Below are 27,240 nucleotides of genomic sequence, written 5' to 3'. Positions count from 1 at the left end.
AAATGTACGTACTTGCGAGTGTACGTAAAGTGGGTGTATGTAAAACGGGGTATGCCTGTATAGTGATTGACTAAAGTCCAGTAGATATACTTATCAAATGGTAGAGAGGTATAGACTACTTGTAGTAACTGCTCCCATTACTGTAGGAGGGCAGGTAGTAATAAAAAGCCAGCAAATGGGCCAAAAATAATAAAACTTTATTTATATTTGGACATCGACGAAAGAACCATGACAGTGAATTTATATACAGTGGTCGGGGTAAAAAACAACCCCAATAAAAAAGTGGGTGGGTGCTACTGTAATCATAGAATTAGTTCATTTATACTAATATCAATAGCCACAATTATATATGTATATTAGCAGACCCAAGACCGTCAGTATCTATGATGATCTAATGTGAAACCAAGTCAACAAACGGTACGAATTATGTAAATATGGATATACAAATCCATCTAATATCCTCAGCGATGGTTTCAAATAGTATACATATAAATCCAATTCTAGCCAATTCGGACACAAGTCTCAACAAGTCAGCCTTGAGTATTCAATATCCAGCACACAGCCAAATACTCTATTGTGCAGCATTCAACTCACACCTGTGTACCTGCCAGTTCTTAGTTTACACAGAGTAAAAAAATGTAGCTAAACATGTTTAATTAACACACCCAACAAAAACAATAACAAAAACCCAGAAACAACCCAGGTAATTAATCTGTCATCAAAAATATTGAGTGCTGATCACCTGAGTGTTTTATCAAGGGGTTTATTATTTTGCCCCACGGGCAAAATTAATTTGTTTGAATGCGTAAATACCTCAATTTGTTCTCCAGAAAGTTGCTTTTGCATACATTTTTCACCAGAGGACATCAGAGGAGCGTTATGAATACGTCCAATGAGGAGGTTGATCCTAATAATCTAGCAAATGTAAGAATTCTCAGTAGCCTCTTAGATGAGAGCAATAAATCCCCAGGAGAAGGTCCCTTCACTGATCTCAAAAAGAGATCTACTTTTACACCATCACGAGACAAGTGCACACGTGGAAATTGTCACGGTAACTTATGACAAGATATAATATACACCAAATAACTGGGTTGAACAGAACGAGGCTTAGATATAATAAAGTATATTTATTCCTTACATAGGTGAACACAACAAGATAGTACAATTAACAGACAAGAAGGTAACACTTACTTAGGGGTTGGAATGAAGAAGTATGAAATAGCAATTCTCCAGCAATCAGGATTCAATCAAGATGTAACAAGAAGACAGACTGTAGGGTTGACAACAGTTTATATATCTTTGCAACCCTATTCTTATTATTGAGTGCAGACTATTGGAGAACAATTATCTGCACCCAATCTCAAACATGGGAACATTATTAACCCATGCCCCCCAGCTAGATGGCACATGCGTACTGGGACCCTGAGGATCTCATTTCTGTAGCCCCACACCCAAATCAGATGGGGTATCTGGCAGGATATTCTTTGTTTGTAGGTGTGAGTTATAGCACCTACAAACAACTCCAGCTTCACGCTTCTCCGCCCTCATGTAAACAGTTAGAGTGGCTGAGTCTTTTGATCAGGGCCTGGTTCTTAGACATTGGGTCGTCCCCCTGACCATTTACATTCCTTTTTGTGCAGGAATCTTCGCTGGCTTTTGTCCCCGCTTTGAAATACAGTATGGTTCTTAATATACAACTATATTAAAATATCCGGTTCGGTTGGGCCCAGCGGGTCGAAATAGCCCAGTTCTTAATGCCGGAACTGACTCACCATCATGGCCAAATTTCAGCCCGCTGTGACCTACAGTACCGGAGATACACAAATACAAAATAAACTGCTTATTCTTTTAATACAAATTTCTCCGCTGTGGAATAAATCTCAGTTTTTCACTCATTCTCCATTGAAAACAACGTGCTCAGCCGCTATAGACTTTCAATGGTGAACCTCCGCCATTGGCGTCTATGGGAGTCTGCCGCCATAGACTTACAACGGGGCACCGCCTCCGTTGAAGCCTATGGGGCTTTCCCGCCATAGCCGGTCAATGGGAAACGCCCGCCATTGAACTCTATGGGAAAAACTCACGAACCTTTATGGTGGTCCATACTCCGTCGGGTTGGTCGGAGAGGGTCGGGAATGCTTCGGCCCTCTGGACCCTCCAGAATCGGAGATATGGGGTTATGGTTTTCAGGGTTTTGGACTTAGCCGTTTTCTCGTGCCGCTTCTGCCGCCGCCATTGAAACCTATGGCGCGACCCGCTCAGCCAGCACGACCCTTTTCGGGGGTCCTGGATTCTTGGACCCGGTGGTGGTCAAGTGAGGGGAGGCCTAGGAGCTAGGGGCAAAAAGAATTTTATTCCTGGGTGCCCTAGAACCTAAGATTCCCACGCCACTTGTCGTTGAACTTGAACTAATCGTGATGAAAGCTCTTTTTCAGATAAAGTATCCGCTTTGCAGTTTTGCGGTTTGGACGGCTGCCAACCTATTTCTGGAGATTGCCATCGAGGAATCTCCATTGAAGTCAATGGGCCCATTGACTTACAATGGGAAACCGCCGCTCCTCCTCTCGGACGCCACCTGCTGGTCTTCGAGGGAAACAGGTCCAAAACAGCTAGATCCGCCATTGAAATGAATGGAGCTCCAATGGCGGCCTATGGGTCTCTGCAAAATGGTGCCTGAAAAGGCAGGAAAATTAAACAAAGGGCTATAATCACTCTCTACCCATTAACCCTTGTCCTCCCGGATGGATCCCAGTGTGTGTGTGGCACAGACACTTACATGGTGGAAATACATTACAACAGGGGAACATACATCTTCATGTCATAGCAGGGTGAAAACTACATTCCTGGACCGCAGTCCAGTTAACCCCTTGCCTCCCTGGTGAGGTCAGGGGGTGGCCATATGGGGTGCAACCCCTTTAATACCGGCCAATCCCCCTCTCCCTCTACAGAAATCTTTACAAGATTAGTCACACAAGATCTTGAAAGATTAAATAGTGCTACAAGTGAATAAAATCTTACTTTCAAGGAGAACATAGCATGTAAAGATCTGGCAGATGATGATCAAATAGTCATCAAACCGTCAGATAAAGGCAGCAATGTGGTGGTTTTAGATAAAACTATGTATGCTGCAGAATGTACATGACTTTTAGCAGATACATGACTTTTAGCAGATAGAACGAGCTATAGAAAATTAGACAGTGACCCAACGATATGTTTTCAAAAACAACTATTACTGATTTTAGAGGAAGGCTTAAATAACAAAGTAATCTCTAAAAATCAGTTTGACTTTATTTATGTTAAAAAACCAACAACTGCAACATTTTACCAACTACAAAAAATACACAAGGGGAGGATTCCCCCCTCCGGGTAGGCCGATAGTTTCGGCATCGAAAATCTAATGCCAGTATCTACTGCACCGACACACTTTATCCGAGCAAATACCCGGTATGTACCTGGCAGATACCTGGAATGCGCCGCTCCTCACCTCTGACAAGCCCCGTTGCATTTGCCTTCCCAGCCTGGGTTCATGCCTGGCTGATGGGTGGCTGATCTGTTAAATGATAATGATTAGGATTTAATAGGCTGCAATGCTTCGCGTGTCTACCAGATGGCATAAATTCATGAATTGTAATGCAGTATATATATATATACTGTGCAGTATTGCAGCCAGCTGGAATAAAATGCTTCAATCCCGGCTTGGAAAATAACTCAATGCACTCGGGCAGAAAACAGTCACAAACCTCAATACACCCGGGTATACCCGAATTCGTGGGACTAGCCGAGCTCGAATAAAGTGTGTCGCCAGTGTATATTGAACAAAGCTAAAGAGGGGCCCAATTGTAGCACTCCTAATTGATGTAATGGTGAAGTAATGTTAAAATCAAACTTTATTAGTATATGAATGATAGAATAATGGTGGACAAACTAACACAAAGCTCCTACCTAAATGTAACACACTACTAATTTCCAATATTGGTACGGGCCCCTCTAAGGTAGTATAGGTAAAATCAGGATGGAGGCCCTGTCACGATAGCTAGTGATAGGTTATAATACACACCAAAATAACTGGGTTCAATTGAACATGACTTAGATATAATAAATATAGTTTATTCCTTAAAGAAGGTGAACACACAAGATATACAAATAACAGACAAGAATTAGCACTTACTTAATGGTTGAACAATGAAGCCATCAGGATACAGGAGTGGCACTTCATTTAGCAATACAGGTTCAGATGAAGACATCACGAAAAGACACGAAAAACACTGGGCATAGAGCTTACACTCCTTTATATGGAGTTTCACTCCTATACCCTGGCATTGAGTGCAAGTCATTGGAGGACAATTATCTGCACCCAATCCCTCCTTGCCACCTCACCTGAGGGGCACCGTAATACCTGCCCACTGGGTGGATATTATTCTAATCACGGGCTTATTTCCCTAGCTACCGCCCACAAGCCTGATGCCTGAATGTCTACTTTGGCAAGGAAACCCTTTGTCCCAGGGTGTGAAACGTAACACTTATCATCAAGTACACAGTAGGCTGTGCATAAGAGCCAAGAATACATAGAGTGCCTTATCTCAGATACACTTATATCTGCACTTATATTGTCTGTTTTGTTTGTCTTTTTTCCCTTATATGCGCCCCCTGGATTGTTTGAGAATAACTCCTTCCTGGACAGCTAAACTCGCCACTAATGAGGATGAGAGTTAAATCTGTACACTTGCTCCCTTTGCATGCTCTGTGGAGGAGCGTTCATAAAGCTAAACTAGCTACCGAAGACTCAACTGATAGTCATGCAAACACTTCCGGGATCACATGGTAGGATTGGTGTAACGGCGTAACACACCGACGGCCGTTTTGCGTCAGATGACGCATTTTCAAGGCCACCTTGAAAAAGCGTCATCTGCCGCGAAACGGCCGTCAGTGTGTTATGCCGTTACGCCAATCCTACTATTGCCTGGATATTCAATACTCAAGACTGACTTGTTGAGACTTTTTGTGTCCGAATTGGCTAGAATTGGATTTACAGCTTGCGTGTACTGACTGATCTGTGAGGTTGATTGAAGTGCTGATTGGTTAAAGTGTGTGCAGTTAGAACCAGAAGGAAAGGGAAGTACTGGGTATACTAGCAGGGGTGGCTGTTTTTGGGGAGTGTGCAGTGGGTTAATCTATTTTTAAAGTGTGCTGTAATTTGAAGCCTGTAACTTTTTTTCCCCCTTTCTCCTGCCTGAGGAAGAGTGGATGTGGTTGGTTAATTGGCTGGCCTAACACACCTGCAGTGGGTGGGGTTAGTTAATTGATAACCTAACACACCTAGTGGGTGTCCCTATTTAAACAGAGGCTTCTAACGAATCCTGAGCTTGCGTGTACTGATTGATCTGTGTGGTTGATTGAAGTGCTGGTTGGTTAAAGTGTGTGCAGTTAGAACCAGAAGCAGTTTGAACAAGGAAGCAGTTAAACAAGGTATAGTTTATTGAAGCACAGTTTACTGTTAGTACTTCTAAACTTCATAGTTGCTAGAATGAGCAGGATTGAAAATGCCACTCAATGCACATCTTGCCACATGTATGTGCACTTGGAGCAGCTGTTCCAAGGAGCATACCGCTGTGAGAAGTGTGAGCAGCTGGTCTCTTTAGAATCAGAGATTGCTGATCTGAAGAGGCAACTTGCAATATTGAGGGACATTGGCAATCTTGAAAGGGAATTAGAGCTCACTGAGCAGGCCCTTGCTTCGACTAGTGGTGCAGATGGTGGCGCTTTTAGTGAGGAGCAGGTAGGTAGCTTAGTTGCTGTTAGTGAGGAGCAGGTAGGTAGCTGGGTGACAGTTAGAAGGGGAAGCAGGGGCAATAGGGAGAGGCAGGTCGTTTCTGAGCTGACACATCCCAATAGATTTGCCATCTTGAGTGAAGATATTGGGAATGTTGGGGCAGAAATGGCAAGGCTGGGGGATACTAATTCCTCTAGCAGCCAGGGGAATAGTTCCTCCAGCACAGTGGGGACTCAGGATGCTCAGATGCAAAGAAAGATTGTGGTGGTAGGGGACTCCATTATTAGGAAGGTAGATAGGGCAATCTGTTGCCAGGACCGCATGAACCGAACAGTTTGTTGTCTCCCGGTTGCTCGGGTTCGGCACATTGCGTTTCGGGTAGACAGATTGTTGGGGGGGGCTGGGATTGACCCGGCGGTCTTGATACATGTTGGCACCAATGACAAAGTTAGAGAAAGATGGAGGGTCCTAAAAAATGATTACAGGGATCTAGGCCAAAAGCTTAAGGCAAGGACCTCCAAGGTAGTATTTTCTGAAATACTACCAGTGCCATGCGCTACCGCAGAGAGACAGTCAGAGATCAGGGAGGTTAATGCATGGCTAAGAAAGTGGTGTAGGAAGGAGGGGTTTGGGTTTTTAGAGCACTGGGACTCCTTTTCTGAGAGGTGCCATCTATATTCTAGGGACGGATTGCACCTCAATGAAGAGGGATCTTCTGTGCTAGGGGGGAGAATGCTAAAAAGGTTGGAGGAGATTTTAAACTAGGATGGAGGGGGGAGGGGAATTAAACAGATAATGAACTAAATGGAATAGATGAGGATACAAGGTGGTATGGAGGTAGAATGGGGGCAAGTGCAAGTTTGACAAGCAGTGAGAAACTCATAGTAAATAGAGATAATACTAGAAAACTTCTAAAGACTAAACCAAGTGGGAGCAGAAAGGAAGGAGCAGATAAGATAATAGTACAGGCTGAAAAAAAACTTAAATGCATGCTTGCTAATGCAAGAAGCCTGACAGATAAAATGGGGGAGCTTGAATTAATAGCTACAAGGGAGCAGTATGATATTGTATTGTATGTCTTTATTTATATAGCGCCATTAATGTACATAGCGCTTCACAGTAGTAATACATGTGGTAATCGAATAAATAACAGATAATATAAATAACAGATCATGGGAATACGTGCTTTAGACATAAACATAACATTAAGGAAGAGGAGTCCCTGCCACGAGGAGCTTACAATCTAATTGGTAGGTAGAGAGAACGTACAGAGACAGTAGGAAGGAGTTCTGGTAAGTGTGTCTGCAGGGGGTAAAGCTTTATGTATCATGTGTTCAGAATGTTCACAGTGCTATTCATATGCTTCTTTAAGCAAGTGTGTCTTAAGGTGGGTCTTAAAGGTGGATAGAGAGGGTGCTAGTCGGGTACTGAGGGGAAGGGCATTCCAGAGGTGTGGGGCAGTCAGTGAAAAAGGTTTAAGGCGGGAGAGGGCTTTAGATACAAAGGGGGTAGAAAGAAGATATCCTTGAGCAGAATGCAAGAGTCGGGATGGTGCATAGCGAGAAATTAGGGCTGAGATGTAAGGAGGGGCAGAAGAGTGTAAAGCTTTAAAAGTGAGGAGAAGAATGGAGTGTGAGATGCGGGATTTGATTGGAAGCCAGGAGAGGGATTTCAGGAGGGGAGATGCTGAGACAGATCTAGGAAAGAGTAGAGTGATTCTGGCAGCAGCATTTAGGATAGATTGTAGGGGAGACAGGTGAGAGGCAGGAAGGCCGGACAGCAGGAGGTTACAGTAATCAAGACAGGAGAGAATGAGGGCCTGAGTCAGAGTTTTAGCAGTCGAGCAACAGAGGAAAGGGCGTATCTTTGTTATATTGTGGAGGAAAAAGCAACAAGTTTTAGAAATGTTTTGAATGTGAGGGGCGAATGTGAGAGAGGAGTCGAGTGTGACCCATAGGCATTACTGAAACATGGTGGGATGAAACTCATGACTGGACAGTTCATTTAAAGGGGTATTCTATTTTTCGGAAGGATCGAACAAATAGAAGGGGAGGTGGAGTATGTCTATATGTTAAACCAGATCTAAAACCTATTATAAGGGATGATGTCTATGAAGGGAATGATGAAAATGTAGAGACCTTGTGGATAGAAATTAGCAGTGGAGGTAAAAGTATAAAGAAAATGTTTGGGGGAATATGCTATAAACCACCAAATATCTGTGAGATTGAGGAAGCTAAAATACATTTGCAAATGGAGAAGGCATCAAAACTGGGTCATGTTTGCATAATGGAGGATTTTAATTATCCAGACATAGACTGGGGCAATGAGATTAGCGTTACAACAAAAGGAAACAGGTTTTTGGGTGTGCTTAAAGATAAGTATATGACCCAAATTATTGAGGAACCAACCAGGAGAGGGGCAGTTCTGGATTTGGTCATATCAAACAATGTAGAAGTAATAACAAATATTCAAGTCCTGGAACATTTGGGTAACAGTGATCATAACATGGTCTCATTTGAAATAAATTATCAAAAAACAGATTACTTGGGTTCAACAAAGACTTTAAACTTTAGAAAGGCAGACTTTAATAAACTGAGGTCTAATCTAGTAGTAATACAATGGGATGATGTTTTTGCAGGAAAAAATGTAGAAGATAAATGGGCAGTCTTTAAAACATTGTTAGAAAAGCACACTTATCAGTGTATACCCTTGGGTAATAAGTATAAAAGAAATAAGTCAAAACCAATGTGGCTAAATAAACAGGTAGGGGAGGAAATGGACAAGAAGAGGAAGGCGTTTAGATTCTTTAAGTCAGAAGGGACAGAGACATCGTATCAGAATTATAAGGAATGTAACAAAAATTGCAAAGGGGCAATTAAATTAGCAAAAATGGATAATGAAAATAGGATTGCAATATAAAGTAAGGTCAACCCTAAAAAGTTCTTTAAGTACCTTAATAACAAAAAAATGAGAAAAGAAAATATAGGACCCTTTCAGTGTGAGATGGGTAGGCAGATTATTGGAGATAAGGAGAAAGCAGAGGTATTAAACAAATTATTTGCCTCTGTGTTTACCAGGGAAGAATCAAGTTCAATAGTAGCGCCATAGGAGGAAGCCACAACCTCCATATTAATGACCAATTGGTTAACTGAGGAAGAAGTTCATAAGCGACTTGAAAAAATGAAAGTAAATAAGGCACCTGGCCCCAATGGCATACATCCAAGAGTTCTCAAGGAGTTAAGCTCAGTAATAGCAAAACTATTATATTTAATATTCAAGGACTCCATTTCCACAGGCTCAGTATCACAAGATTGGCGTAAAGCAGATGTGGTGCCTATATTTAAAAAGGGAGCTAGATCACACCCGGGGAATTACAGATCTGTAAGCCTGACCTCAATAGTAGGGAAACTACTTGAAGGTTTAATACGGGATAATATTCAGGAATACCTAATGGAAAAGAAAATTATTAGTAATAGTCAGCATGGATTTATGAAGGATAGATCTTGCCAAACTAACCTTATTTGTTTCTTTGAGGAGGTAAGTAGGAATTTAGACCAGGGTAATGCAGTTGATGTGGTCTACTTAGATTTTGCAAAGGCTTTTGATACGGTTTCACACAAGAGGTTGGTGTACAAAATAAAGAAAATTGGACTCAGTAATAATATATGCACCTGGATTGAAAACTGGTTAAAGGACAGACAACAGAGGGTTGTCATAAATGGAACTTTTTCAGGTTGGGCTAAAGTCGTGAGTGGAGTACCTCAAGGATCGGTACTGGGACCCCTGCTTTTTAACTTGTTTATTAATGACCTTGAGGTTGGGATCGAGAGCAAAGTCTCCATCTTTGCTGATGATACTAAATTGTGTAAGGTAATAGAATCAGAGCAGGATGTAATTTCTCTTCAGAAGGACTTGGAGAGACTGGAAACGTGGGCAGGTTAAATGGCAAATGAGGTTTAATACAGATAAATGTAAGGTTATGCATTTGGGATGCAAGAAAAAAAGGCGACTTACAAATTAAATGGAGATATATTGGGGGAATCCTTGATGGAGAAGGATTTAGGAGTGCTTGTAGAGAGCAGGCTTAGCAATAGTGCCCAATGTCATGCAGTAGCTGCAAAGGCAAACAAGATCTTATCTTCCATCAAAAGGGCAATGGCTGGAAGGGAAGTAAACATAATTATACCCCTTTACAAAGCATTAGTAAGACCACACCTTGAATATGGAGTACAATTTTGAGCACCAATCCTAAGAAAAGACATTGTGGAACTAGAGATAGTGCAGAGAAGAGCCACCAAATTACTAAAGGGGATGGACATTCTAACTTATGAGGAGAGGCTAGCTAAATTAGATTTATTCACATTAGAAAAGAGGCGTCTAAGAGGGGATATGATAACTATATACAAATATATTCAAGGACAATACAAGGAGCTTTCAACAGAACTATTCATCCCACGGGCAGTACAAAGGACTCGGGCCATCCCTTAAGGTTGGAGGAAAGGAAATTTCACCAGCAACAATGGAAAGGGTTCTTTACAGTAAGGGCAGTTAAAATGTGGAATTCATTACCCATGGAGACTGATGGCAGATACAATAGATTTGTTCAAAAAAAGGTTGGACATCTTTTTAGATGGGAAAGGTATACAGGGATATACCAAATAAGTATACATGGGAAGGATGTTGATCCAGGGATTAATCCGATTGCCAATTCTTGGAGTCAGGAAGGAATTAATTTTTCCCTTTAATGGGGTTTTTTGTTTGCCTTCCTCTGGATCAATAAGTAAGTATAGATCTAGAATAAAGTATCGGTTGTCTAAATTTAGCATAGGTTGAACTTGATGGACGTACGTCTTTTTTCAACCTCATCTACTATGTAACTATGTAACTATGTAACTATGTATATGTATACTATTTGAAACAATCGCTAAGGATTTTAGATGGATTTGTATATCCATATTTACATAATTCATACCGTTTGGTGACTTGGTTTCACATTAGGTCATCACAGATACTGACGACCTTGGGTCTGCTAATATACATACAGCTCAACCCCGTTATAGCGCGATCCGCTATAACGCGGTTTGAGTGAGGACCCCGAAATGAAAAAATATATATATATTTCGTTTTTTTACAGCACACCGCACACTGCACGCAGACACAAGTAAGCACACAGACACAGCGCACTGCATACTACACAGACACTGCACACAGACACTACACAGCACACAGCAAGCACACAGCACACAGCACACAGACACAGGCAGGCACACAGACACAGACACAGGCAGCACACAGACACAGCCAGGCACACAGGCAGGCACACAGACACAGTACACAGACAGGCACACAGGCAGGCACAACCCCCCCCCCCCCCCACCCCTGGTAGTTGCTGCTGCTGCTGGGGGGATCGTGTAGGGCGGCTGCTGAGGGAAGTGCGGCGAATGTTGGGGGAAGTGAAGTGGCTGCTGGGGCAGTACAGTGGCTGCTGGGGGATCGTGTAGGGCTGCCGGGGCCTCACTCCACCTCCTCCCCCCGATCCGGTGCGCGACGGGCATTTTTTTTAATTAGCGCGTCCCCGGATATAGCGAGGTCGGATCGGGTGGCCCCCGAGGACCGCGTTATAACGGGGTTGAGCTGTATATAATGGTGGTTATTGATAACGATAATATTAGTATAAATGAACTCATTCTCTGATTAGCACCCACCCACTTTTTTACCCCGAGCACTGTATATATATTCACTGTCATTGTCCTTTCGTCGATGTCCAAATATAAATAAAGTGGTATTATTTTTGGCCCATTTGCTGGCTTTTATTAGTACCTGCCCTCCTACAGTGATGGGAGCAGTTACTACAAGTAGTCTGTACCTCTCTACCATTTGATAAGTATATCTACTGGACAGTTTAGTCAATGTCACTATATATGATTCAACTGAGTGCAGGAAATAGGGATCTTTGGGTGATTCTTTCTTCACCCTTACTGTTTGGATTCATGTTGTATGCCTTCCCTATATGCACCAGTTTTACTCAATAATTGAATTTAATGAGGTGAGCGGTGTGGTCAAATTGTTGTGCTATTTCTAACAACTGACAATTTTCCTGAAAACTAGTCTCGAACAACTTTCCATCAATGTATTACAGGACTAGGTAGCAAAAGGATACTACAGAGGGTGGTAGTACACTTCGTACACTTGTGAATTATATATAAAGAGATCTACAGTAAATTTGTCAGGGAATAGCAGATAATGCATGCTTCGTAAAACCGAATGTTGGATGCCTGAGGCTCTGTGAGTGACTTGCTCAATGGAGCTGGCATTAGTTTTTTAATTAGGTTTTCCATAATCAAACTATTACCACTGACCATTTTATTATTCTGCTCTTCTCTATGCATTGATTTAAGAGCTTTTTACTATACAGGTGTGAGGAATCCGCTCCTGGGTTGGCTGGAACCCATCCTTCCGGAGCTTTGCAGGTTCCAGACAAACTTTTACCTGCTTCTGCAATCACCTGCCTCTTGCTGCCTCCTGTACAGCTCTGGCCTGATTGGCCTCCTGTGCTATTTAGATACTGCCCTGCCCTCAGGAAGTTGCTGGACATAGACTTTGCAATTCTTACTGCAAGTAACTGTGCTTGCCACAGACGTCTCTGTTTTGGCCTGCTTGGCCTCCTTGTGCCTTCGCCCTGTTCTCCCTTAGCCATTCCTTGTTCCAGTGGCCTGCTGCATATCACCCTTGCAGAGGCCTGGTTCCTGTGCTAAAGTGCTGGATCCCCCAGTGCTAAGCTTCTAGTTCCTGTGGCCTGCTGCATATTTCCCTTGCAGAGGCCTTCGTGCTGTCCTACCCCTGTCCTCCTTACAGGGGCCGTTTCCTACGCTTCGCTCCAAGTTCCTGTCCCCTACGCTGAAGCGGCTCCGATCCAAGTTCCTGTTTTCTACGCTGAAGCAGCTCCGCTCCAGTTCTTGCCTACTATGCTGATGCAGCTTCATCCAAGATAGCTTGATGATGACCTGAGCTCGTGACTGTGACCATCGCTCCTATGCTGCCTGCCCTGACTCCAGCTTGTCTCCTGATTATCCTGCATTCTCCAATCCTGACCTGGCTATGTTTGACTATGGACTGCACAACCCTGAACCAGCTTCGTGGTCTAAGGTCGGTGTTTTCATATCCCCACCTCAGCCCAACGCCCCGGTCCCGGTTTGAGGCGAGCACGATCGTGACAACAGGCATACCCCAGTTTAAGGACACTCACTTTAAGTACACTCACAAGTAAGGACATATCGCCCAATAGGCAAACGGCAGCTCGCGCATGCGCCTATCAGCATGTCCTGAACAGCTATACCAGCTCCCTACCTGTACCGAAGCTGTGCGCAAGCGGGGAGACTATAGAGCCTGTTACACATGCGTTATTTACATCGGTTATGCACGTATATGACGATTGCAGTACAGTACATGCATCGATAAGTGGGGAAAAGGTAGTGATTCACTTTAAGTACATTTTCGCTTTACATAAATGCTCTGGGTCCATTGCGTACGTTAATGCGGGGTATGCCTGTACAGGATTGAAGCAGGGGATCTCTGGAGCTGAACCCTATTAATTTCAGCACTGGGTACTCCCTTCTTCCAGAGATACTTACCTCCGTAGAGGGAGCGGGGTAGTTACTCTGGCTCAGCTAGCTGGCATTGCGGGCCAATTGGTAATGGCCACTTTTCAAAGCTCCCTGCGGGCCAATAAGAAGCTGTGATGTCATCTGGTGCGGCTTCCTATTGACCTACGTGATGCGGGAGCTTTGACAGAACTTCAGCCATCTATAGTAGAGTTTTGGGGATTATTAACAGAATATGTTTCTCATCTCTCACGGGTCAATAGGAAAGTATGGTAACTATTCAAGTTTGCAATATACTGAAATAGTGATAGTGTGATTATGAAAAATACTAAAAAGTTAATGTTGACATTTTATTATCGTAACAGTATTGTCAATCAATTAAGGTTTAGGGTCAGTTGGCAACATGAGGGGTTATTCATTACATGGATATAGGGTCATACGGAAACTTCCATCAGAAATTTGGCATACTGTACCCTCAACATCCTCCCCTCGTCCGGTTCCAACATTATTGGTACCAGCTGTGTGCGGCTAGACCAAACTCCATGCTAGCTACCCCCCACTAACATCAACACCCCCCAACCTTAATGGGACAGACTGTGCAGTTGGACCATACTCCATACTGAGACATACTCCATCCTGCAATGAGCAGCCACTTTATCTTTTGTTTCAACATTGGCCATTCTTCCCCCTAGATTGTAAATGCTCACAACTACTGTAGGGCCCCCATTACATTCTGTATCTGTTTGCGCTTGTTTGTCCTTATTTGTATGTCATTCTGTTTATGCAATTGATGTCACTCTGTACCCCTACAGTACTGTACTGCAGAATATGTTGGCGCTTTACAAATAAACAATATTATTATTAATAATAATAAGTCAACATACAGTAATAAACCACACACAATAGAAGGACGGAGATACCCATGTACTGCAAGGCAACAGTGAGAGGACACTGGCAAGGAATAAATAATATTATGGGGTTTCCACTCATCGGCTATAGGTGGACATTTAAAACAGGAGCTGGTAAGGAAGGAATTCACACATCTCCATATGGCAGACCACTTTAATATTAAGAATTCTTTGGAAGAGCCTTATTTACACCTGGCTCTGTTCAGCAAAATATTTTTATGTGCGTATAAAATATTTCTAAGATACTAGACCTGTACCCTTTTAGTAGTGGAAAATGAATGTGCTACATGAAAGAGCTAACTGAAATTAATTTGTAAAGCTTTCAGGGGCCACACTTTGCGAACCCCTGCGGTAAGGCATTTTTACGATGTCATATTTTGAGGATAAACCATAACATTTGAAAGACATAACCTTCAATAATGCCACTTGTGTAAATGTCTTAAGTTCTAGTTTCAGTTATTTTCATGAGCCAGCAACTTGTTTCACATTGCATCAACGAAACACAAAACAGCCCACAGCAAAAAAAAACTACACGTATGCAACATTCTTCAAATATCTTTCTCTCAACAGTCACAACAGTATGTACTATCCTGATAAAGGATGTTAATAACATGGCCTTAAATATCATAGCTTCAAGAAAATAGTGACAAAGCCCTTCAGCAAAAGATATACTTGATAGTAATGCTAACTGACGAGCATGTCTGCATGAGAAGCCTAAAATAAGGCAAATGGGATTGCATGCAAACCAGAATATCAAGTGCACCAGTTATGCAAAAGATAAAATAATGCGGCCTCAAACACTCATTGGTCAAACGTTTTGTTTTGTTATGAAATGCGAAGCTAATTTACCGGCTTCTGAATTACCCCAAAATGATGGAAGTCCCATAAAGGTAATGGACGATAAAGGACGGTCAGAACCCCAGTATTAAATAGTACTCTTACCAAGTATGAAAGCTGCCACGTAATTGGAGATCTGTCCCATTCCAACTATGAGGAACAAGACAGTGAACATCTCCCAGCTCGTGGAGAAGACCTGGATTAGGCTGAAGCCAGTCTGCACAGCCATGGTAGCAAACAAGACTTTCTTCCTGCCGAACCTGTCACAGAAGGAAAAGGGACAACATGAGTCACAGTATAGAAAGTCCTACATAATGTATTGCCTGCTTGAGTTGTTAAAGGCAGGATAGTGAAGGGAGACCGAATTATACTTTTTAAAAGCACATATAATCCTATGCTGAAATTATAAATCTAGACGGCTCTGCTCATTGTTCTTCTTCGCGTAGTTATATATTTTAGATTTTGGTGGGTCCTTAATCAATATGTAAATTGACTCTCCTGGTGTCTGCCCACTTAGGCTAAGTCCCGGCTAGCGCTGATCTAATGTTTAGATTTTGTGTTGCTCAAAGAACAATTCTTCCTAGCACTAACGTTCCTGGCAGGGGTGTGTGATTTTTGTAGTCTATAGTATCTCTTAGATTGTAAGCTCTTCGGGCAGGGATTTCCTTCCCTATTGTCTGATTTTGCTGCGCTTAAAGTATTATTATAATTCCCTGTACAGTATTCTTTGTGAAGCGTTGAGTACACTTAGGCGCTATATAAATAAAGACATAAGTAGCCCCCTTTTCCTATGCCTAAGGGAACTACACAGCAACTACGCATGCTGCTATACCTGTTTGCTCACAGGAGGCCTAAGCCTCCGCCTCTGGGAGGGGTATATGGAGAATTGGGTGTTCCAGAGATGGTGGGACATCATGCGCAAATGTCCATAATGATGTACCAGGACTAGAGGACAGAGTGTATGAGGGAGTGGGTATAGCAGTAAAGTGTGATATGTGAGTGAACAAAGCACCAATCTCCTGAAGGAAACAATCAAGGATGCAGGTAAGCACCATGATGAACCCTCATCGGAGACTTTCCCGTGCTAATAAAGGTACTCCTCCATGGGTAATCAACACTGAATGAATAATAAAGTAAAGGGTTACAGACGGCCAACAAAGAGGAAGAAGCAATAACTGAGGAGTCTACGAATGTTATTAATATTTCAGGATATGAACTACCCCCCCCCCCAGAACTCTCTCTATTAAGGAAAGGACTGAAATATGCTCCTACAATGGATTTTGATTTATTTAATACGGCTATAGATGTACACAAGTTTGTACGCAAACTAACACTTAAATCTTTTTTTCAGAAACGCGATTTATCAACTGAGGCGGATCGAAGAGATAATTATACTGTTCCTTCACTTTCGAGTGAGGAACAAAATTCTTCTATTATTGAGCCATTGGTGGGGGAGAGTGATGGAGTTGATGAAGGGGGTCAAGAGTCGACCTTTAGAGAGGCATGTTTTTTCCAGGATATTAGTGATCTCAATGAATTATTGGAGGAGTTGGGTGAACAACCCTCAGGGGTGGACATCCCAGAATTTAGCACCTGGAAATCTAGCCTCAAAAGAGGATCGATCTTCTATCCCCAATTTGCCAAGAGTCCTTACCTGACGACTTTTGAGAACTTGGTGATTAGAGACCTGCGGACGTTAGCAGAGGGGTTCTCTTTTTCCCAGTCGGTTGAGAACAATTTAAGTCAGAGGGAAAGACAAGCTTTGCATTCACTACAAAAAAATTCCTTACTTGCAATTAAAAATGCCGATAAGGGTGGGGCGGTGATGGTCCAGAGTAGGGCTAACTACCTCAAGGAGGCCTACCGCCAACTTGGGGATGCTACAACCTACTCTGAGCTACCAGATGACCCCACTGATACTTTCTTAAAAGCATTTAAAGATCTTATTGATTTAGGACAGATTACTAATGTCCTTAGCAAAGACGAAATTGTGTTCTTATGGAATCCTCATCCGATGATTCCAGTGTTTTACCATCTCCCAAAGGTCCATAAGACATTGGTTGACCCTCCGGGGAGACCAATTGTCTCTTCGATTGGATCTTTGGGAGATGTCTCTCTAAATACATTGACAAATATTTGCAACCTTATGTTAGGGGCCTTACTTCCTTTCTGCTGGACTCTGGGGACCTGATTACTCAATTGAAGGGTGTCAAGTGGGGCCCACAATCGGTGTGGGTCACCCTTGACGTTACATCGTTATATTCTGTTATTAAACACGACCAGGGAGTGGCAGCTGTCCGCCACTTTTTGTAAGGTCCAGATAATTTATTTCACACGACTTTTATATTAGATTCGATTTATTTCTTACTCACAATTATTTTTTGTTCGATCACAAGTTTTAATTACAGCGGCAAGGGACAGCCATGGGCACAAATTTTGCACCTTCATATGCTAGTTTGTTTATGGGGTGGTGGGAGTCACAGTTTATTTTTAGTAGCACTAATCCTTTTAGAAAACATATCACATTTTATAAAAACGTTACATCGATGACTTGATTTTGATTTGGGAAGGTGACTTACTTACTTTGCATGCATTTTTTGATTTTATTAATCAAAATCCTAATAATTTATTATTCACATTTAATTTCAATTGGCACCATATACATTATCTGGACCTGTTACTTTTTATTGATATTAATAGAGACATCCAAACGGATATCTACAGAAAACCTAATTCTAGAAATATGTTACTTAGGGCGGACAGCTGTCACCCCAAAGTGGTCATTAAGGGGATCCCCAAAGGCCAATTCCTCAGGCTGAGGAGAAACTGCGCCACTGAGGAGGGATTTGTCCATCAGTCTGAGGAGTTGGCCAAGCGCTTTCAGCGGAGAGAATATTATGGTCCTGATTTACAACAAACATTAAAGGAAGTTAGAACACTGGATAGACAGACCCTACTCCCTTCACAGGGCAAAAAGCAGAAGGACATATTTCAGGAGGATACACCATTAATGATCACACAATATAATAAATGTAGTAGACAAGTAAAACAAATCATATATAAACACTGGGACATTCTAAGAATGGACCATAGTTTAGAAAAATGTGTCAAACAAGGGCCTCGTTTTGCATATAGAAAGGCCAAAACTATTGCTTCATATGTTTCCCCCAGTTATGTGGCTTCTCCTTCAGTAGGAACAAGTAGAAAAATAAGGCAGTGCACTGCCCAAAGTAACAGAAGGAGACTCACGGTTTTAAGCAACAAAAAATAGATTTATTACATAAAAAGTGGACAAAAAGGTCCCCCCTAGGCCACAGCAGGGGTCCACCAACTAGTTTCAGGCAAAAATGCCCTTTATCAAGGGCTTCGTTATGCTATATGCTTACATTGAAGGAGTTTATCCTAAATCTCATTTTATTATGCCAAACAGGACTTGTTTTTTCTGATGCATTGGCTTTCTACACAACCTTCTCCTTCAGTAGGAATTACCAATACATTCTGCACCAAAGGATCTTTTAGATGTGGAGGTTGTAGTATATGTCGATATATGCTACCTTCTTCCCAATTCTCAGGTTCCCACTCAACAAAGTCATTCCCTATTACATCCTTCATTAACTGCAACACACAATATGTTATATATTTGTTAGCATGTCGTTGTGGAGCGAATTATGTAGGGAGAACAACACGAGCCCTGAAAATCAGGGTTATGGAACACCTCAGATTCATTAAAAAACAGGATTGTTCTCACCCGGTGTCGAAACACTTTACGGAATGTAAAGAAGGGGGCACTAAAGGATTGACTGTTAAAGGGATTGAGAGAGTGACTTTACATGAGAGGGGAGGAGATAGGCTCAATTTGCTGGACCGCAGGAAGGCTTATTGGATTTTCATGCTTAAGACCCATGCTCCTTGCGGTCTTAACATTGAATGGAATCTCAGCCATTTCTTGAGACACTGAGTAATGTTTGAGGGGGATTTTCCTCATGTTTTCATCCTTTACTAATGTACCTTGACTCGCTCTCTGCAATAATGTTGGTCATTTTGTTGTGAATTATGGGATCGGTGTGTGATTACAAATAAATGTGACCCTAGAACTGGTTTAGTATTTACTCCAAGTACATTTTATTTAAATATGGGAGTATTCAAGAGGAAGTGGAGGGTTCCCTATTAGTTTCCAACTGTGTTTGAAGCTTTTTTGGATTGAGTATATTATTATTGTTTTATCTTATTTAGGTTCATTTTTCACCCTCCCTTTTCTTTCCCCCCCCCCCACCCTCCTACCTCTCACTTTTCCCTTCCCTCCTTTCCCCTACCCCCTACCCTCTTCTCCCCTCCTTTTTCATATTTGATTACCTGCATAGTTACTATCCTATAGTGATTGTTGATATTCATTTTTGTAATAGATGTACTTTAGGATATATTTTCCTCATTGCCTGTTATCCTGCAATTCACCCCAGGCTGATGAAATATGTTTTATAGTGGAACAACTGTATACATTCATATATTCCACTTTATGTTTTTAACTTCTCTTGGGTTGTTATCATGTTTGTTTTTCCTCTATAGATAGTATGTTTATCATTGTTGTATTATGAGAGGCGGGGGGACATGTGTTTTTTCACTGTATATGTTTTTTTTTGGGGGGGGGGGGATTGGGTTAAGGGGACCCTGATAATGTTTTGTGTGATCACACCCACAACTTCCAGCAGTGTGTGTTACATATTGGGGTTCATCCTAAAGGGGTGCGATCGTTAATTTAATGATCAGTATAAGTGGGAGGTATGAGTGGGAGGTTCAGAGAGGTGGAGCCCTCCGTGGGTTTTAGGCCATTGTATGATGAGCATGTCGGGCCGCGGGGACGAGCACGTCAGCCTAGATTCCTATAGGCTGTTGTGCCGTTCCTGGTCCTATCAGCTCTCGCAGGCCTCCCCGGAGAGGCGCATACTACTTTCTATCACCTCCCACTCGTTACTATGTAGCCTGCCTGCCTGATCGTTCGTGACGCGGGTTACCCTGAAGATGCGCGATCCTGTGGGTGATGGGGCAGTGCACGCAGGGTCGAACCACACAACGTCAGACCTGCGCGCAGCGGTTTTGGCGCCATTTCTTCCATTTTTGATTTGTGATTGTGTGGCTACAGGGTATATAAAAGGGGTCCCCTTCTTCCAGTCCCCTATACTCCTTGATAAAGGACACCTACGGTCCGAAACGCGTAGGAGTTTTTGTCTTACCCCCTGGGGTTATGTTTACTGAGTGGTGCTGAATAAATAGAATTTTATTTTCTTACCACCTGGCTCCCTGGCAGTGCACTGTTTTTGCTCTCTTTTTCTCCGCCTCTGGGAGTCTGGGGTGAGCTCTTTCTCCATGCAGTGCAGTGCCTCCACCTATGTGGGATCACAGCGTTGGTGGGATAACCCCTCACAGGAACCAATACACAGTAAAGAATAATACACCACACAAGGTATATAACTAAGGTTTACTGCATACACATACTAACACATCCATATAATAACGGGAATAACTGTACCCACAGTGTACACCCAATGAACCCACACATGGGAGGATCTCACCTGAATGTTCTGTGGTACTGCGGCCTGGCCCCAGCTCGCAGAGCGCCGTGTTGCCATCCGTCCACAGGTGTAACACTGGTACTAAAGGGGAGAGTCCCTATCTGGGGTCTTCCCTATAACACTAAACGTTGGCTCAGGGCCTAGCTGGGGCCTAAGGAGCAAGGTCTAGGCCTAGTCCAGGAGGCACTGCTCCCTGGACACTACCTGCTGTTTTTCCACCTCCTTCAGCACTGAGCACTTTGGCTTCTTGTCCCAGAGGATATCCTTTTTCTCCAACAGCTCTAATACCATTGGCTGGGACAGTCCCATGAGTGCAGTCCCTCCCCCGGAGGATTCTGGGACATGTAGTCCCGCTGCTATGTGTGCGGAGCCAAAATTAAAATGGCCGCCGCACTCCTGACTGCACATGCGCACCTCGCCGCATTGCACATGCACAACCAGAAATATGGCCGCCCCCACACTCTGCTGGAACAGCACAGTTCCCCCTTCTCTGGAGGTAAGGAGGGGGACTCGGCTACACATACAATGCAATCTCTGAGCATTATAAATTTGCAGTGTTAAAGCAGCAATCCCTCCACATGCCTGTATGAGTTAAACTCCTATAATGTCAGTATCTTGCCCTGCTCTTTTTAATATTTCAAATGCTTATTTCTCCTGAACGGAGCATCAGATATAAAAAAAACACAGCACTGGAAGGAGCTGGAAGAGATGTCTTGAAGTAGAACAATAGCATCATTAGATGTTTGGAGAATATATTTGGCTATAATTAACAAGAAGCCTAACAAATAAGTGGAGATGTTGCCTGTAAGCCTATGACCGCGATTACAGCTTTATCAGCTGACTGAAATCCCAAACCATCTTCCGATTTATGGCCTCAGTTTTATTTCAGTTAGCTCCTATTTTTATTTTATTTATTTTTTTGTGTCAAAGTACATAACTACAGTAAATGTGATATACAACTTAGCGATGTAATTCGTATCAGGCTATAGAAGGTCAGTACACTATGTTCCATAATTGTTAATATACCATTATGATTGTATAGCCTTGGTCAACGAATTGTATAGCCTATAAGTCAAAGAATTTCCTCTTTTTTATCTGTCCAAAAGTCACAACTTTGTACTTTGCAACCTCAGCAGAAATAGATTAACCCTATGAGTACTACAAAAAGAGCAGTTAAATGGTTCTTTAATGCTCGTGCTTGAATGCAAAGGCTACAGTGGACACGTGCTAAAGGACAGAACGTTACTGAGACATTGGTATGGGGTTGATTTACACTGGAATAGAAATTCACTAAAAAAAAGTAGGCAACTTTACATAAATATCCCTACAGTATACTCACTCTCCAATGGGGGTTTCACAAATATACATTGAGCACGGTAAAGAAAAACAGATGAACTGCATATTTCAATATTGTATCTATGCCATGGCTGGCTGACCCCGACATATTTGATGGTTTCATTTGTATGAGGTATTCATATTTGATATCATGTTTCTGAACATACCCATCTCCTAACTAATAAACCACGTAAATAACAATGGGATCGCTATGCTTCATATTTATGTTCCATGTCCCTGTTACACTGGCCTCTCCCTCTATACAAGTCATGATGCGGCATATTCATTAAGCACGGCAACGTGTTCGTGCACCCAGTCCTGCGCTATAACAGGGCTGAAGTTACTGGTATTACTTCCTGTTTTGTAAAGGGGATTTAAACGGCTGTGTGTGCGCGCGTGTATATTCTTAACACTGAAGTGATCTGATAAGGAAATGTTGAAAATCACAGATATACAGTAGGGGGCATTACATAAAACTTCCCCAAGTGTTAATGGCACAATACAGGCATACCCCGCATTAACGTACGCAATGGGTCCAAAGCATGTGTGTAATGCGAAAATGTACTTAAAGTGAAGCACTACCTTTTTTCCACTTATCGATGCATGTACTGTACTGCAATCGTCATATACGTGCATAACTGATGTAAATAACGCATTACTAACAGGCTCTATAGTCTCCCCGCTTGCGCACAGCTTCGGTACAGGTAGGGAGCCGGTATTGCTGTTCAGGACGTGCTGACAGGCGCATGTGCGAGCTGCCGTTTGCCTATTGGGCGATATGTCCTTACTCACGAGTGTCCTTAAACTGTGGTATGCCTGTACAAAGTAGAACCGGGAAGATCTTAACCCTTTGGTCGCGAGAGCGTTTAATGCCACTTGGATGTTGAGACGCAAGCACTAAAACCGTACAGCGAATTCTGTCTGAGGCTGCGCATAGGAGGTTGGATATAAGTGGCATATACTTTACCTGTCTGACATCTGCCCTGAAATAAAGGAGCCAATAAGCACGCCCACAAAAAACAACGAGGTAGGGAATGGTGCTTTCCAGTCATTCTCACAGACCAGGTTCCACTGTAAAAGAACAGATATTTATGACAATAATGACTGCAGTGTACCATGGTTGTCTTTGAAATGTACATAACAAAACAGAATACACTGTAAATATGATTTTATTTCAAACAGTCTGTATATCAGAGGTCTGCTACAGCTTAAGAACTGTGGAACCCCATATAAATGTTCTGTAAGTCTGCGGAAACCGCTTTTAAATGAATTGTGACTTCACAGAGCGCCTGCCCATTTAGTTAGGTGTATAAAATACTGCTGCTGTGGTAGGGTTTCGTGTATTTTTTTTTAAAATATTTTTTTTAATAAAATTAACCTCTTTTTCTATTATATAGAATTGATAACAATACAGCATGACTATTTTTATTTTATTTTTTTTAATTTAAAAAAAATATGCAGATAAATAAAAAAAAAAATATTTCGCCTTGAAGTGTCAAATATTTCCCGTTACCAATTGTGTCCCACAAAAACCCTGGTTACTTCCCAGAAAATATCTGGGTTCAACGGATGTCAGGTTGAAAACCACGAATGTATATCATGCTCTGTTTACACGTGACGGTGCAATCTCACTTACCAACATGTACTAGGTTTGCAAGAAGGTGAAAATATCCACAATTTAACACTTATTTTTTTTTTTTTTTAAACACTTCTTAAACAATTTCAAACATGTATTTTCCCCCTTTTTTTAACTTTAAAAGATATGGGGGCTTCCGCTGAGGTCGACTGTGATGCTGAGAGCCCCAGGCCTAATTGTTGCTGATAAAATAGAAATATGTCAACGTCATGCCCTGGTAACTTTGTGGTTTTCCCATGGGATGACAGGAGTGAAGCCGTCCTGGTGGCCATTTAGATTACCCCAAATTAAAACAAACATGCAGGTAAATGTCAAGTTTCCGAGGAGTGGGAAATAACGCGATTCAGCTCTAGACCCGCGTTCCTATGGGCTGCTTTAATTCCAAAGGGTACAAAAAACAAACACCACAACAACTACACAATATGTTGGTTTTCTCATGGGCTCTTTGGGACCGTTTAACAAACGGAGGTGAGAAACCTGCAGAGATTCACAAGATTTATCTTTATGTGCTTTTTTCTCCACTATTATTTGTTTTATCTTTTTGGCCATCCATTTATTTTCTACTATTTTGTATGACCCCTTTGACATACAGAAAGACAGATACATAGAGTTGTCATGATCATGGTTGAGGTTCTAAAGCAGCTTTAACGCTGCAGACCAAGCAATATCATACATGTGTTTTTTGTTTTTTTTAATTAATCAGTTCTGAACTATGAGAAAATACTTGTAGCATTTAAAAAAAAAACCTCTAAATTACATTTTTAATGTATTATAATGTAACAAGTATTTTTTGTTTCTATAGCAACCATTTACAAAGTCACATCCCCTTCCTCTTCTGAAACAGGCTTTGGCAATCCCTTTTTGAGCCCTGCCCTCTCTCTAGCAGTGCACCAATTGTATCTAGTGACTGCCTGGTCACATGATCTTCCCCACAGAACTTTGCATGTTTGGTCATCTTCTACTGCACTGACAACCATTTAGTGAACCCCCCAAACCGAATTTTCACAGATCGATCACAGGAGAATGGATCGATCGGCAACTTAGCTAATTACTTATCATTGTGTGGATTGTATTGATGCACATATTAAGGGGAAAACAAACTTGGACTGCTGCTTTAAGTAAATTAATTACTGTGGCTACTTCTAGGAGGCCCACAAACATTATTTTAAATGAATATTTCTCGAACGACAGGAGGGGAGGACAATGAAGTAACTAACCAGGAAGCAAAAGGGAAAGTTATGGCTATCTAAAAAAAAACAAAATAAATGAAACAATATCACTGCACACTAGGCTGCGCTCATGGTGGGGGCGTTGCTGTGTGTGTGCGCTTGCATGCGTGCGCACTTTTCGAGACTCTTACCTGATTTGCTATTGTAGTTCCTCAAGTGCCCGCGGCACTGCGTGAGTCAACGCTACTACATTTTGCCGAGACTAGTCAATTTGAAATTTCAGGCTGCAGTCGCGTGACATGAGCTGGTTCAGCCAATAAGAGCGAACCAGCTCTGTGACGCATTCGCCACGCCCCCAATAGCGTCCCCAATCTCCTGCAGCCTAGTGCACACATTGTGCGCCCACGCCGCCACGTGAGCTCGGCCTTATTGTGTGTGTATACTATGTATGCAAACATGTACGTACGTATATGTGTGTGTATATATACGTTTTGTATTCTGAAACAGGAAAGCCAAAACCTATGTGATTTTCATAGTTAATGTTATCAATATCATTAATAGTACTGCTGTGTTATGCCAAAAATGTCAGTAAGTGGTCTGTGACTGCAAGTAATAGACTACCAAAGATGACGTTATGCGGGCCGGTGCTACCACTAGGCAACTTAGGCAATCGCCTAGGGTGGCACATTTTGGGGGGCAGCGGCGGCAGCAGAGGAGGACAATGGGAGAAGAGGACGGCAGTGGCGGGAGAAGAGGGCAGAGGGAGAAGAGGACAGAGGAGGAGGATGGCGGCGGGGGATGAGCACGACGGCAGTGGGAGAAGAGCACGACGAAAGGAGCAGAGCAGGGCAGTATAAGAGGACGGACGGGAGGAGGGCACCCTATCAGTCCGACCAGGAAGTCTTCACTGACTTCCGGTGTCTGCCACTGCTACAGTGCAGCTCCTCCCCGCCAGTCCTCCTATGCCGCCCTGCTCCTCTCCCGTGGTCCTCATTCCTTTTCCCCAGAGGAGAAGGTGAGAGGAGGTAGTAAGAGGAGGAGTTAGTAAGAGGAGGAGGAGGTGGTGGGGGTGAGAGGAAGAGGAGGTGAGAGGAGAAGGAGGGGGGTGAGAGAGAAAGAGGAGGGGGGTGAGCTAGGAATAGAAGGGGGTGAGAGGAAGAAGAGAAGGAGGGGTGGGAGGAAGAGAAGGAGGGGGTGGGAGGAAGAGAAGGAGAGGGTGAGAGGAAGAGAAGGAGAGGGTGAGAGGAAGAGGAGGAGGGGGTGAGAGGAAGAGAAGAAGGAGGGGGTGAGAGGAAGAGAAGGAGGGGGCGAGAGGAAGAGAAGGAGAGGGTGAGAGGAAGAGAAGGAGGGGGTGAGGGAGGAAGAGGAAGATTGAGGAGGAGTGGGAGGGGTGAGAGGAGTGGGAGGGGGTGAGACGAGAGAGGAGAGGTGAGAGAATGGGGCTATAATAACATAAGAAAAAAAAAAAGGTTTAAAGTTCAGGAGGGGGGGGGGGGGGCGGGGGGCGTGTAGTGTCACAGGGCTGAAGGTTTGCCTGGGGTGCCAAATACCCTTGCACCGGCCCTGGCTGTTATACTAGCTCGTGTAAACTATGCCCCTCTGGCAGCCAAGAGGCTAGACAGGTATAGCAGAAAGTCTACGTGCAAGAGGCCCTTCTTCACATAACACTTACTGAAAATTGTTTGCATAACACAGCAGTCATTTTAAGGATATTGAGGACATGGTTATTCACAAACACATTGCAGGTTAGATATCAGTGTCTCCCGGCAACAGATCAAAGAAAACAGTCCCTGGGGACAGCAGGAGATGTTTTTCTTAGATATATAGTGGGGTTTTTGCTCCAGTTTTGCCAAAGTTTTTAAGTTTGTTGAGTTTGGAAAAAAAAACCCAGACAATCTCTAAGAAAGGTCACTTGAAATACACAGATATTAGCTAAACTGATTAGTTTAATTGGTAGCGCAGCCTCTGGTAACGGGTCCTGAGCATACAACTTGTCCAGATAAAGTCCCCCAGTTTCTATTTATTTATTTTTTTAAACGTTTATTTGGTCAAAAAAGTTTATTTTTGCAAACAACTAGTGTTTTATCACCGATTCCAAATCGTACTGTGATAGCACTGTGTACTGTACCTCTCTATTTAGGAGAAAGTGATGTGTTAAATTAGGGGAGTTAATCATCCACAATTGTAAATTCTCTAATGTACCTTGCCAATGTGCTATAAGTATCTCTGTGCTCTGCTCAGAGATCAGTATTCCCCTTTTCCCAGCAGTGTAAACTATACAGTAATTCCATAGTGTTTCCTGCCAACTGTTGTGGATTACCATGCACCTCACAACTGAAACAATGTACCGGAGACTCTGAAAGTCTACATCTTTTCAAAATTAAAGCTGTCTCACATTTTAATCTGGTCTGTAACTG

At 42.7% G+C, this 27,240-nt stretch overlaps 1 protein-coding gene across 2 annotated transcripts in view; it reads right to left on the bottom strand.

The window, feature by feature from the left end:
• The window catches only part of LOC142495525 (organic cation/carnitine transporter 2-like), a 131,339-nt gene that overhangs the window by 85,066 nt on the left and 19,033 nt on the right, over window positions 1-27,240 (bottom strand). Inside the window, exons 2-3 of one of the 2 annotated variants that reach the window (XM_075601117.1) lie at window positions 22,986-23,089; window positions 15,222-15,376 (exon numbers count right to left, since the gene is read on the bottom strand). In XM_075601117.1, the coding sequence (XP_075457232.1) occupies window positions 15,222-15,376; window positions 22,986-23,089 (259 nt within the window). The remainder of the gene's footprint in view (window positions 1-15,221; window positions 15,377-22,985; window positions 23,090-27,240) is intronic. The other variant, XM_075601119.1, reaches the window with a different exon arrangement.

The sequence above is a fragment of the Ascaphus truei genome, chromosome 5 (assembly GCF_040206685.1).
Source record: "Ascaphus truei isolate aAscTru1 chromosome 5, aAscTru1.hap1, whole genome shotgun sequence".
NCBI classification, from domain to species: Eukaryota; Metazoa; Chordata; class Amphibia; order Anura; family Ascaphidae; genus Ascaphus; species Ascaphus truei.
This window is presented reverse-complemented; position numbering and strand designations above follow the sequence as displayed.